The sequence below is a fragment of the Passer montanus genome, unplaced genomic scaffold (assembly GCF_014805655.1).
Source record: "Passer montanus isolate IOZ18808 unplaced genomic scaffold, ASM1480565v1 scaffold22, whole genome shotgun sequence".
NCBI lineage: Eukaryota > Metazoa > Chordata > Aves > Passeriformes > Passeridae > Passer > Passer montanus.
This window is the reverse complement of record NW_024366815.1, coordinates 3,240,100-3,254,358: the sequence shown is the minus strand read 5'-3', so window position 1 is coordinate 3,254,358 and position 14,259 is coordinate 3,240,100. Positions and strand designations below refer to the sequence as shown.

General features: G+C 34.8%; 1 protein-coding gene across 3 annotated transcripts in view; it reads left to right on the top strand.

Annotated features, from left to right (window-relative positions):
• Window positions 1–13,302, top strand: part of FYB1 (FYN binding protein 1) — a 63,444-nt gene extending 50,142 nt beyond the window's left edge. For 2 of the 3 annotated variants that reach the window (XM_039710025.1, XM_039710026.1), the window contains exons 10-19: window positions 1,207–1,235; window positions 2,414–2,483; window positions 3,004–3,144; window positions 3,834–3,865; window positions 4,894–4,960; window positions 6,294–6,399; window positions 6,694–6,856; window positions 9,944–9,977; window positions 11,101–11,132; window positions 11,252–13,302. In XM_039710025.1, coding sequence (XP_039565959.1) covers window positions 1,207–1,235; window positions 2,414–2,483; window positions 3,004–3,144; window positions 3,834–3,865; window positions 4,894–4,960; window positions 6,294–6,399; window positions 6,694–6,856; window positions 9,944–9,977; window positions 11,101–11,132; window positions 11,252–11,292 — 715 coding nt within the window. In that variant the 3' untranslated portion in view covers window positions 11,293–13,302. The remainder of the gene's footprint in view (window positions 1–1,206; window positions 1,236–2,413; window positions 2,484–3,003; window positions 3,145–3,833; window positions 3,866–4,893; window positions 4,961–6,293; window positions 6,400–6,693; window positions 6,857–9,943; window positions 9,978–11,100; window positions 11,133–11,251) is intronic. The other variant, XM_039710028.1, reaches the window with a different exon arrangement.
• The last annotated feature ends 957 nt before the right edge of the window (window positions 13,303–14,259 follow it).

Here is a 14,259-nt window from a genome sequence, read left to right as displayed (position 1 = left end):
TGAGGCTCCTTAGGTTAGATACCTGCCTGGAACAACAGGACTGCAGCTGGCTGGATGATAGAACATTCCCATGAGCTTCAGCAGCAGCACGTGGAAAAGTCTGCCTTCAGGCTGGCATTTTTCATGCAACCAGTATAGCTTTGTGTGTGATGTTTTTCCAGGTTGCTCAGTATCAGTTTTCCTCCCAGCACATTGGTCCCATAGCATCATGACCTCGCCATGAGAGCCATGTTAGTTGTTCTAGGTTTCAGCATTAGTTACTTCATTGCACAGGTATCCTTGGCCAATCCTTTTCAGTAGGGCAAGCATTACAATTATTCACCTCAATGCAAGGAATTTGGAAAATGTATCGCATTCAAAAGCAAGCAATTGCACTGTTTGCTTACTAAAATAACAGTGTATTCCAAAGAGCTTCGAAGGATTAATGATTAGCTTAGATTCCTTAAATCCTTTAAACTGTATTTTGACTTTTTTTTCTTCTCTAGTGATTAATAACACTCTGTTCAGTTCATGAGCATGAAGTGTTGGAAGGTCTGACGTATATCAATATGTTTTCAAACCACTGGAAGGATGCCATTCCAGAAAAAAGCTCTTAACCAAATAGTATTATCTCATTAACAGTAGTATTGCTAATATTCCAAAATTAATAAATGACTAGGAGTGTTGTATTTCAGTATTTCTTGGCACAAGAGTTTAACAAGTACTTTGTTTTGATGTATAATTTTAGGTAAGGCTTTGACCTGGAAATAATCTCAGCTACTATGAACCTCTCAGGCTTTTTTCAACTACTGTTAGAATGTTGGGCTAATATGTACTCCATATTGTTAGAAGCATACACTTATACCCAGTGAAAGCTAGTTGAGCAATAAATTAACTTGTTTACTATTTCATTTCAAGGAGATCACCTCATAAGAAATGAATTTAAAGGGTCTGGATGTACTCTGTAGTGCTCAGTCAGATTATATTTTTATTCCCATCAGGTCTGACTACATTATCTCCTGAAATCCCCTCCAACACAAATTATCCTATGATACAAAGGCATATTTCGTACTTTAAGATATCAACGGGACTATAAAATACATTCTAAATATTTTTGCCAAGGCCAAAAGCTTTAGAATTAGAAAAGAAGTGATGGTGTTTTCTTTTTCTGAAGAATCCTGAAGAACGACTGCTTTTCTCTAAAATGTCTTTTGTTTGCTTTTCCAGTCAAAGTGGTGACCAACGTGGAGGTGAAAGTAAGTTCTACTTATGTGTTTGGGGGAGTTTTTTCTGTGTATTTCTTACCCTCACATTCTGACTTCTGCAGCTTCCACATAATGCAGTAATTATCTGTAAGCAAGTTAAATGTCAGCTAACAGGCAACAAACAAGGAAGGGTGGTAGCCAACTAAATTTCCCCACTACCTATGGGAATTTGAGTGAGACAGAATGTTTGTCTCCAGATACTGTGAATCACCAGCATGCCAGATGATCAAACTTTAACTTTTTACTCGTGTGTGAAGGCAAATCATCCCACAAAACAGCACAGATGTAAGTGGAGAAATATTCACATAAGCAAGAGGTTTTGTACAGGAGAAATCCAGTTGTGAAATAGCCAGCACTACTATAAACTAAAGCTTATAGTTTATACTCATTTTGATGACAGAGTTAAGGGGAACTTCAATTTTGCAGCAGCACACTGGAGGCCCAACTGCAGCAGCTTCACACTGTCAAGCTGACACATTCAAACCCAATTTTCCCTTTGTTAGCATATATATTTATGTAGCATTCTCTGTTAATCACAAGAGTGCAGCTCATCTTCTCAGCTTCAAGTTTAGATACTGGTCATGGCAGAAGCATCCCCTGGCAGTAGCGAATGGAGCATCTGCCAGCCAAGTACAGATTTCAGTGCCTACTCTGACCAGTGTCTAGAATTGGACATGCAAACCAAGCTAACCCTGCACTGAAGGAGATGGGGCACAAAGGTCAAAACTGAGACCAAAATGGGGAGCTTACATTGCTCTTGTCTCTGATTTCTTTGGATGAAAACAAGATGTCAGGTGCTGAGAGTGTTAGTCTGACATGTTCGATCATCACTTGAGTCACACAGGAAAACTTAAAAGTCATCATAAGGTCTGGGCCAAAATCAGCCATTTAGAATTCCATTCACTACACTGTAGAAGCATTTGTTTTCAGTATCCATGCTCTTGTGATTGGCAGTGCCATATTTAAATGCTGTGGATGGCATTCTAAATTGGAATAAGTCTAAATTTCTGTTTTAATAAAGGGTCTGGGCTGGTTTACAGAAAGATTAAATTTGCAAGGATATTACATAAACTGCACACACATCTGATACAGTAAAGAAGCCTATAATGAATACCTTATTCAGCAACATGAAACATAATTGCATTAACTCTCTATTTGATCTGTTGAAGATGTGTTCCAACCTCCTCCTTCTGATCAAGACATTTATGATGGAATTGATGATGAAGATGCTATAGCTAGGTATGTTTTTATATATTTTAAATAATTTGCTTCTTTGACAGAATGATTTCAGTTTTTAATAGTTTTGAATCAAGCATAATAATTAGCAGGTATTAAGATGATTAGCAAGTTGGTATACATTAGAATGGATATGGGAAGCTAGAGAAAAGGGTTCTTCAGTCTTTTGAAGAAGTTTTGTTCTGTAATTTTGATATGTCAGCAAAAGCAGTTTGCAATCACGAAAATGTCCCAATTTCCAACTAGACAGAATAGGTCTGAAATCAAAATAACAGACTAAAATTCTAGGTTGCTGAGTAACAACATGAAAACAGTATAAGCCACTAGAAGAATATCTGTACTACAAATACATCTCAGTAGCTACAAGCGGCCTAACATACATATTTCTAGTTTAGCATGTTAGCATTTGGGTAAGAAACTTCAGGAGCTAATGATAATTATGTGCATCAATGGAGAATTTTACTGGGCCTTTTAAGAAGAACAGTACATTTTACATTGTGATAATCACATGCATACTCCAAAGGTCTGTATCGCAGGATGAAGATAAGAATGGTATCTGGCCCTGGGGAATCTTGAAGAGACTAAAGGCCAAAGATGGCAAAAAGAAAAGTGTACGAGAAAAAACAGCCAAAGTCAATGAGGCAGAAGAAAATGAAAATTTGTTGTAAGAGTCTGCCAGGAAATCAAAGTGCACATTAACTAATTCTAATAAAGCATTGATCACATGCTACTAACATATCCTCACAGCAGCCTAATGAATCATGCATAAAATTGCAGCTCAGGATGATACTTTTCTGCAAAAAACATGGAGCTTTCTTTTCACCTGCATAATTATTCTCTTAACAAGCTATATTTGTTGCAATAGTCTGGTAATCAAAATATGCTGAATTCTTTTTTTGGTGAAAAGCACCAGAATAATCTATCGTCTTTGTGCCACTGGTCATGTAAATTTGCTGTACACTCCGTTAAAATTTACTTTTCTCACTAGTGCAATGTAGCTGAGATGAACTGGTAAATCTAGGCCCAATTATCAAAATTTTAGGAATAATATGCCAAACAGAGAAATGCAAAATTGTCTTCTATCCATCTTACCTAGAGAATAAATCAGCAGGTGGTGATTTTGCCACATTCGTCAGTAATTTGGTTCTGAACCAGTTTACTTTAATTCAGTGATAAAAATATATTTAGTTCCTAAGTATTGCTGGTGTTAGTGGCACTAAAAAATATCTGGAGATTACTTGAAACCCTTGTGTTGCAAGTTTTTTAAATGATTTTTAATAATTTAAAATAGCCTTACAAAAAAAGGCTATTAATGTGATATATGTACTTAATGAGCTTTTTTCCCCCCCCCAGCACATCTTCTTCAACAAAGCAGTCTGGAAAAGGTAATTAATAGCCTATTGTTCAGTCTCCATATTGATTCCTGATTCTTTTTCTGTATACGTTGCTCTGTATCGTGCTAGTCACAAAAATACATTCAAGGAAGGAAACGGGACTTCCTATTGCTTACCCCGTTCCAGTAAACAAATTTCAAACATTGTGGCTGATCCGGCTGCAGACAAGGAGATACATATACATTGCAAGCTCCCTGGTAAACAATTTAAAGTATTTAATGTGATTTTTCTACCAGAGATTTGCACTAGTCCATTTTATTTGGCATTAAATAGGAACAGATACACCTAGAAATAAGCACTCAGTGAAAGACCTCAAAAGTAAAGAGGAATTATTTGTTTTATTTTTAGCACTTGCAGTGCCTCTGTAAAAGAACACATAAGCATCAGCTCAGTTCTGGAATAAAAAGGAAGTTCTTAAAATTTTTGAGTCTGCTTCCAGAACTGAGTTCTAAACCTTCTATATCCTGCTGATTTTTCTAGCCATTGGTTTGATGAGTCAAACAATTACTTCCCCTCTACAAACATGCTGAACATGATTGAAAAAGTATTCTTGGGCTAAGAATTCTCTTCACTGCTTTGGCATTGCAAGATGGCCTAAAAACTAACATACCCACGATTCATATCCACTTCTAAGCAATGTTGCATTGACCAGGGTGCTATAGAAGTTATTGAATGTGCATTAAAATCAAACTCATAAAATATACTTTAGTTCAATACAGTGGGAATTTGATTAATTAAAATGAAAATTAAAGGCTATCTCATGTGTCAAAACTTGCTTTAGCTTCAGAATATTAGTACTTCAGTGAATATCTGTTAATATTAATAAAGAATCTTAATCTGAAAATGTTGGGTAGTGTTGCACAGGTTGTGCAAAACAGAGCCCAGGGTTACCATAGACAGTAAATGGCTACAGTACTTGCCATAATTTCTTATCAATTTAGCTTCATTGTAACACCAGATATTCACTTCTCATTTTTTCACACAATAATATTTCATTCTTTTGAACACTATTGTTTCAGATTATGGAGACAGTGTTTATGATGATGTAGATTCTTCAGACTTCCCTGCTCCGCCACCTGATTCCAGGCAAGTGAAAATATTACTTTCCTGATTAGAAATCTAATACACAGAGAGACATTTTTAAAGTATATACCACAGGCTGATTGCTACTAATATCTGCTTTATTTGGTGCTATCAGGTTTTGTATTTCTCATAAACCCACTGCTGATAACAGCAGTTAAATGCTCTTTCTTCCATTACAGATTGAAATAATAATTAGACTATAGAATAAGTAAGCATGTTTTGCATGTCAACATATTCATTCCCTGATGGAAAAGAGTTAGAAAATGATACATGGCCTAAAGGTACATTATAGTTCTTTTCCATATAGCTAAAGGTTATAGATCTTATAGATAGGTTATAAATTGTAGTTCTCTTTCTATCAAAATTTGGGGACTGTTAGGATAGATACTTTACCTCAGCTGCTGCAGCATTTTAAGAGAAGAGAACCCAGTGCCTGTGTTTAAAGTATGAAACATATTTGGAGGTGTAAGTTCAGCTTGAAAAACTTATCCTGAACCAGAAAATTATCATCATATCTGGAGGACAGTGTTATGGGCACAGCTGCATCTGTGAGGATGACTATGACACGCCACATCCTGTTGTCACTTACTCCACTCAGGTGGACTATAATAATGTAGTCCGGAGATATAAAAAGAGAGAAATCTCTTTGGACTGTGTACCCAAAGGAAAATATGTGGAACTTCTAAGCTAAGTCTAGGATAGGTCACACACACATGCATTCATCATCAATGAAACTGTCATCCTGCCAAGATCAGCAAGGCAGATCAGCAAGAGTCGGACTTTACATTCCCAGGTGCATCATCAGAAAGGGCAGTTAGGGCATGAAACCCTTCCATGGTCTTTGGCAAAAGTCGGTGCTATCAGGGATGTGCAAAAAACAACAGAACTTGAAATAGATAATTTAGTGCAGATTCCCTGGTGTAGCAAAGTCTTCAAATACATAGAGTTAGCACACACAAGGATAAGATGTTCCAGCTGCCTCCGCAGTGTGACGTGTCATTCAGCTTATTGCCCAAAGGTGCACAATCTTCCCAAAAACTGCTCCTTACTGAGCAATTCTAAAGTGTCTTAGTAGATAGATACTTAAAATTAATTTTTGATATTCACTTATGTGTTAGCTATACAAATATCAGCAAAGTAGGAAAGACAGCCCCAACTTTTTTACTTATTTTGAAGTCAAGTCTGTATTGTATTCTCAGTATTAGTTTTTCAGAGCAACAAAAAAATGTGATAAAGACACATGAAGGCAAATGCATTTTCACCAAAATTATCGGAAAGCATGTCAATGCCTCTGATATGTTCCTAATTTTGTTCTGTCTGTAACCTCTTGGTTTAGTTCATCAAAATCAGGAAGCTTTGGAAAACCTAAGTCAGATGGAAAAGATGCACAAAAGCTCAAGAAGATGGAAAAAGAAGAGAAAGAGTTCAGAAAAAAGTTCAAAGTAAGTTTTGATCAAAGCGTTTTCTTCACATAAGATATAAAAACAAAGTATCTGTATAGTGTCTTCTAATTTGTTCCCCATAACTTGGTTTTGAAAGGGAAAGTATTACTACATGTATAAATAAATAGTGATCTGAGCACCTCTGAGTTCAAATGGCAAGTATGGACACACACACATATTGTAGCATATACAAATATTTGTTAATTTACAAAAATTTAGTAATAAATGGGAATATTAGTGGGAAAACACCGATGGGTTCTAACATGGTTTGGGGATGTTTTTTCTCCTTTTCAGTTTGATGGTGAAATAAAAGTTCTTTACTCTACAACCACAGTCCAGAATTTATCTCAAAAAAGATGGGGATATAAAGACTTACAAATTAAACCAGGGGAATCTCTTGATATTATTGAAAGTACAGATGATACCAAGGTCCTCTGCAGGAACGAAGAAGGAAAATGTAAGTTTTGTTTAAAAACTGTTGTACATATGAAATTGTCAGGGAATGGTTGAGTAGGATGTGTAAAATCTCTCTTCCCTCATTTACTGAGGTTTACCTTGGCAGGTGGTTGACAGGAGGCAGATTGTTATCTTATTACTGTGTTTAAACACTGGCTTGCCTTAAAAAAATCCAAATCTCTTCCAGTGGACAAAATATACTAAGTATTAGAAAAAAAGGACAAATTTTTTGGTTAAGTTTTTTTTTTTACAGCTAGGATCAGCAGATGTTTTTCTTGCTTCTGTGTCTCCCCCCGTGCCAAAAGGAGTGTAGCTATGATAGCCCACTGAGTCTAGTAAAAGTAAAGTCCTTGCTGCACCTCTGGATAGCACTAGCACATTGATTGCAGCCAAGAGAAAATCAATAACAATGTTCTTACTTTGGAAGAGATGCCGTTTAATCTTTTCAACAGTCTGGGGGGAACATTGCTTTGGAGTCTTCCCCCAGCTCCCAGCTAATCCAAGGCATATATCCTTGCTGGCATGTCTGCTTGTATTGGGAGCTGCACGAGGCCTTTCAGTGTTTCTTTGAAATCCTTGGCCAGGGTTTGCACTGGCAGAAATTTTTGAATTTTTGGAGAAGTCCGAAACCATCTCCTGATGGTTTCAATTTCATAATGAGCTTCTGTTACACTACTTTCCAAATCTCCTAGTGAAAACTCACTTTGTTCTGGAACAGCCTGCTTTCAAAGCAGCAGTGTGCTCCTGCTCACCTTTCCTCTTCACCTCTGACCCATGTAGAAGACAGTCCAATGCTGTAAACCTCTGAAGAGGATTCAGCCACCTTCTTTTATTTTTTCCCTCCTGTACTCAACTGTTACAGTCTGGAGTACAGCCTTCTTCCTGGCAGGCCTGCAGGGAGAGGAAGAATTTCTTGCATAACAACACATATGTTTTTCAAAATATGGATTGCACTAGTAGAGCCACTTCCCAAAAAAAACAGCTTTCAAAGCTGCATTTTTTGAATCAAGCTAATAACAAAGTATAAAGTAGTTCATGTTGGCTGTTTTCCTCTCATAGTCTTCAAAGCCTTTCAAATAATGACAGGAGCTACTGCTTTGCTATGCATAAAAGAGCAAAACAAATAAAAATATCCTCCCTGAAAACCTCTGAATAGATCCCAGTCAATTTACACATTAGTTAGCAAAGTTTGAATCCTTAACTTTATTTAAGGATGACAGTTTTTTTTATTTGCTCTAGTTGTTCTAGTTCCTCAGATTTTAAAGCTATGATTTTACCTTCTGAAGCCCAGGTAGACTGAAAATCCACAACTAAAGATGGTTTGTTATTTTCTTGCACATGAATTCTTTGATTTAATCATTAACTTATGAAGCACTTCTATAGTTTCAAGCCAACAATTAAATAAAACCACAATTTATATTTCAATGTGTTCTCACCTTTTAAAGCAAGGGCTGATGACCTTAGGAACATATTCTGCTATGGTTATTTTAAATGTTATGAAATTATTTGAAATGTCAGAAGTGAAACAAGGAACTGATTTTCATCTACCATATCAAATTCCTTCTTGGTCTGAACTCACACATTTTGAAATACACAAAAGCTTTCAATTCAGCTTTGTAGATTTTGCTTAATCATTAGGACATAAATGGACTTCAGTGGCCCAAAGTCTAATTTTTGACCTCTCTGAGCTTCCTTTACATTGTCAGTGAGCAGCTGGCACGACGTGTTATGGCTTTCAGTGCTTGCTAAGTAACCAACATGGAGTGTGCTGACCTGCTGGCTTCTTCCTTATTTGGAAGCACTATAAAGAAATTAAATTATTTAGAAACTGAAACTTTGGACATGTAACTTTAGATTAGTAAATCTGAAAGAGTGTGAGACCAGCAGGGCTTGTATCTCCCACATATTTAAGGGCCAGTAATCACCAGAAGAACTTAGATAATGCTTTCCAATGGTAGAAGCACTGTCACAGGCACATGACTTCCAAGAACACCGTGTTTGTATGCCATGACTATGAGCAAAGAAATTTTGCATTCCCATATTTCACTTGAGAAAATTATATGAACAAGCGGAGAAGCTTAGATTAGCCAAATGACTTTAAATTATTTCCTGGAGACTTCAAGAGTCATGGAAAATATTGGACTGCCTTATAAAGAATTTTGAAAAAACAATGTCTTAAAAAAAATTCAAAAAATCAAATTCTGGTGTTTTTATTCCAGAAAATAAAAACTGGGAAAAGACAACTGAGATAAGATATCCTGAACAGACACTGCTAATGATTAAAATAAGGAAATTTACATAGTAATTTCAAATACAAGACAAGATCACATTTATTCCTTAGAACTCTCCTAATTTCATACCATCTTACGAGTGTTTACCTACAAATATGTAATTATTGTTGTGGCTCTCTCTTTTTTTGTATTCATTATACCAGTTGAAAAGTACTTCAGTAGATATCTTTCACCAAAGACAGGAAATAATTTTTTTAAAGAAATTATATACATTAAAAAAGAGTGTGTGTAATTTTATCTGATTTCATTAATAATGCCCCAGAGTAATAGAATAATAGTATTTTTTCTAAGGTATTTCCATTATTATATCCATTATTTGTCTTATTAATGTTACAGTTAAAATTTTAAACAGTTACACCTAATAATATTTAATTGGAGTACACATCTTGAAATAAATTTTTCTACTTGTATGAAACTAATACAAGTTAAATATTTATGTTAATTAATATTACTGCAAATATTATTATGTTGTTATTATTATACTGCATTTTTGTGATATAGTTTTTGTTAATAACTGTTATTTCACATCCCTCTCATGCAACCAAGAAACTGAAATAGAAGACAAAAACCTAATCTTGCATAACCTCTATTACTATTTAAGTAGGCAAAAAAGAATAAGCAAAACACTGCACATAGCAAAATCTTCATTGACTAGGTGCCTATTGTACATAGTTTTCCATCTATTATGTCTTTCTGTCTGAAGTATATAAAAGAGAAAAACTGCATTTCATTAGTGCTAGCAACAAAGGTAATAATGAGTATTCCAATTTAACTTAAATACATCTATATTATTACAGATGGCTACGTTCTGAGAAGCAATTTAGTTCAGAAGTAAGTATAAAGTGATCATTTTGAAAAATTTGTTGTAACACTTAATTTTGTTCTAAACGGTCTAGTAAAAAAAGTAAAATATAATTATTTTAGTCTGTCATTTTAAAGTTGAAAATTGAGTTTTTTCAAGGAGTTAGGGTTTGTCAAAAATTAATCACATACATCCATGCAGGAAATTTGCCAGTTTAATTCCTCATTGCTTAATCATAGACTCTGGTTAAACCATGACAAATCACATAAATTAAGCATTATTAGCACTAGACTCTATTACTGAACAGCAAATTAATGTGGTTAGGTGTATTGATGCCTTTTTAAAATATTTAACTAAAATGGACCCAATTTCTTTAGTTTTTTTTTGTAGTTCAGTCTTAGTGGGATAGAGATTTGGCTCAGTGTTGCTCCACGTAATTGCATGGAGCTCAGCATTTTGGTTCTAATCCAAAACTCTTGTCAGACAAAGCCTCTCCATTTCCTTCAAGAGGCTTTTCATATTAGACCCTTAAATATCAAATCAGATGTCACTTTTAGAGTTGTCACTTAGAATTTAGAGGCATTTAACACTCACATTTGAATTATATGTATAAACAGTTTTACTGTCGTCCATGGGCCTGTCCATGTATCTTAGTCACATATTTGAAAATTCCTATTCATGGACCATGTATCTTTTATAGACATTATATAAATTCATTACATAAAAAGTAGCACCTCCAAAACTATTATGTAATTGCAGAGTACAGAAACAAAAAGAATTTCAAGGGCATACTGATTGGGTTTTTTAATTCAATTTTTCTGGTGACCATTTTAAAATAAAAATTAAATATTTAATTTCTTTGTGGAAATAACTCTATGAGAATATCTATGTAAAAATGTAATAAATAAAATGGACTTTTAATAAAGCAACTTTTTCATGTTAGAAAGAAATGTATCCAAGTCTACTCTTCCCTGAAAATATTTTGGCCTGACCATCATGCTCAACATAGTTCTGTTACCACAAAGGTTGTGTTTTCCTAATTAACAAGTTAATTATTTGATAGATTGCCTGCACCATTCTGCTACTGTATTTTTTAATACATATCTGATTTTTCAACTTTTAAATATACTATTTGTCTTTTTTAACTTACAGTGATGGAGAGATTTATGACGATATTGGTGACGGTATGTTGAACATTTGGAACAATACTTCATTTCTATTCAATTACAATAAATAACTTTATCTTTGTGTTGAAGTACTGTACACATAATATTAATAGTTTTTCATTCTATTTCCATTTCAGATTGCATCTATGATAATGACTCTGATGCTGAATGCTCTTGAAATAACAACTTCATTAAAGATCAAACTCCAGTTTGGAATCCCACTTGTGAAAGCAAAAAGAGTCATAAATGCTGATTGCAAGTTAATTGGTGTCTCTTTTAAATGCACAATTAATCTTCTTTGGGATCTCTGCCTTTTGTCCTCCAATGCTTTGTATAAATTTGTATTCCCATTTATCTGAGCATTTAAAATTGAGCAAAATTTAGGGTTATAATTTTTCACTTCCTTTTCACATTTTTGACAGTCCATGTAGAAACACATCTTTAATTATCTATTCCCAAAGAGGCCAGTTCACATCTGTGAAGGGTCTAGAGGACAACAATCCCTGGCAACAGGTTTTACTCTGACTTTCACCTATTAAGCACCAAAGAGAGCCACTCTGGGTAGGACAGTATTCTGAAAAAAAAAAAAAAAGAAGGTGTTGTGAAAAGAAGAAATCAAAAGTGGGCATCAGAGAAGACAGTACATCACTGACCTGCCATTCCAACTGCAATAGTGTTAGCTACACTGACATATGCAGCCATGTTCCATTGTTTCCATGTTGTACTAATGATAGAATATCATTCTCCAAGATTTATATGGTCAACTTTCGAGTATTGTGTTCTACTTTATACTGTAGTGTTGCTCAAAATATACTCAGAACATTTAGGTTAAGATTTAGTTTCTGTTTAGTTTGAAGATAAGTTGTCACTATAGTAATATAGGTATTATAAGCTATAAACTGATGATAAACTGTTTTGAAATTACTTCTGGACTAAATATGTAGGTATATTTATCAGTCTATTTTGATAATGCCCTTTTCTTCAAAGTATTGTAATTTACTACTAGATTTGGCCAAGAAAGAGTACAGAACTCAAATATTTCCAAGCTTATCCATTGTAGAAATAACATCTATTCCTAATGTTAATTTTTAATGCTGTTGTCTGAATTACCAAGTTGTAAATAAAAGCAAAATCAACAGGTAACTCATAATGATAAATGTATCACAAGTCACTGGAAATCAAAAGACATTTATAGTAAGCTCACAATAAAGAGGGTTAGTGTGTGCAAAAAATGGAACATCTATTGATTTTGCTGCAGTGCAAATTAATGAAAAACTTGTAATGACCAATGTGGCTGTATTGGTGGAAGCAGTTACTTTTGATGAACGAGTCTCATACAATACTGAAGGGAAGTCAGGTACACTGTGCAACAGAGCCACTTTAGTTTATAAACATAAACATTAAAAATGTTGGCTCTGCTAAGTCAGTGACTTTTGGTCTCGCCTTCAGTGAAGCTGAGATTCCGTCTTATAAAAGTGTCTTTTATTGCTGCTTCAAAATACAGTAAATCTCAAAGGAGGCATAATGCAGTGGGGATATCAAACATAAAATTAAGAGATAGTGAACTATAAGCTAAAGCTATTTTGTACTGTATATAAAACCACTGATAGCATACTGAAAAGCTATATGCAACTTGACTTATCTTTCTATGTGCTATTTATCTTATCCATTTAAAATTCAACCAGCATTCAGGCATCAAATACCAATTTTATGTGTAAACATCAGCTGCAGCACCCAAATATAAAACATGACCATGCATATTAAGCGCAATGAATATGTGTGACTATTTGACTGTCACTGCTAATGGATTATTTATTTTTCAGTGGCATTCAAGAGGCTGTCTGCATTAAATTAGTGATATGCCAAAGAACTGAGTGGGCATGCAGGCAACTACACAGCTACACAGTTCTTCCATGTTCTTAGTGTTAATATGTGTAGGCACTGCAATTCTATATCAATAAGACTGACTACATTTGCCATATGATACATTAAATAATGAAAAGAAATAAATATATTTATGGCTAAAACTCTATTTGTTGCTTGTTCAAATCAAATATTATGTGGTTGCTGCACGCTGTTAAAATGAACATTGAAAGTATTACTCATTGAAAAATTAGTGTCATTGTATCTTTGAACTTTTACCAATGTGGGATGCTTTTTTGTATTTCTTCTAAATAAACATTTGCTTGACAAGAAATGTGGGTACACTGTCTTCTGTCAAAATAGAGCAACAGTAGCTGAACAGTAATTTCTGAAAATTATCACTGAGCAGCTAACAGAGTGAAAATCAACTTTATTATTGTTGCAAAGGCTGCACAAATGCAACGTGGCATTTGTTAGTAATTGCTACACAGAAAATGAAATGTAAGCAGAAAATCTTACAGACAAGAAAATCTATACTTCAGCAGTCTATATTCTAAGGGATTCTCACCTGTAATTTATTCTACTATCTTTTAAAAGACATAAAGAAAGAAGAGGAAAGCTGTTCACTTGATATTTTTCCACCACCAAATTCAGTCTATAATCCTGCAGTATTTGGCTGTGCCTGCTAAAACAGTCAGCAGTGAAAACATCAAAATATTGACATAAAAATTAGGTTTCAGCATGAACATCCTAGGTAGGGTAAACAGAGCTGGTTTCCATCTGTGTTGTACCTCTGTGCTGTACCAGTAAACAAGCTAAGCAAAACCAAAACTGAGAGGGCAAAAAGACTTCTCTAATTCAGTAGCTTTATAACATTTCTCTGCTGTTACCGCAGGCTCTGGACTGAAGGAATGCAGCTGATCTCCTGCACATTCCTGTGTAAGAGGTTTATATTCTCGATCCACATAGTTGCAGATCCCCTGGTTACTCCTCCAACAGTCAAAACAAAATTTCCTCTATGTGTGATCCCTTTGCATAATCCATTTTCAACTGGAAAGATCAGTATTTTAGTAAGAGCATGGAAATTCAGAGGTGGAATGTAGATTCTCTGTGTGAATTATAACACCCCTGACCACTACATTACTCTACAGCAGACACCGTTGTAAGCACATGTGCATAGGAATGTGTGCATCTGTTGTGTGTGAGTATACCTCATGCACATATTAAGGCAAATTCTGAGAAAACTAGTGGATCCATAAAAGGGCACCTTTATGATTTCTGT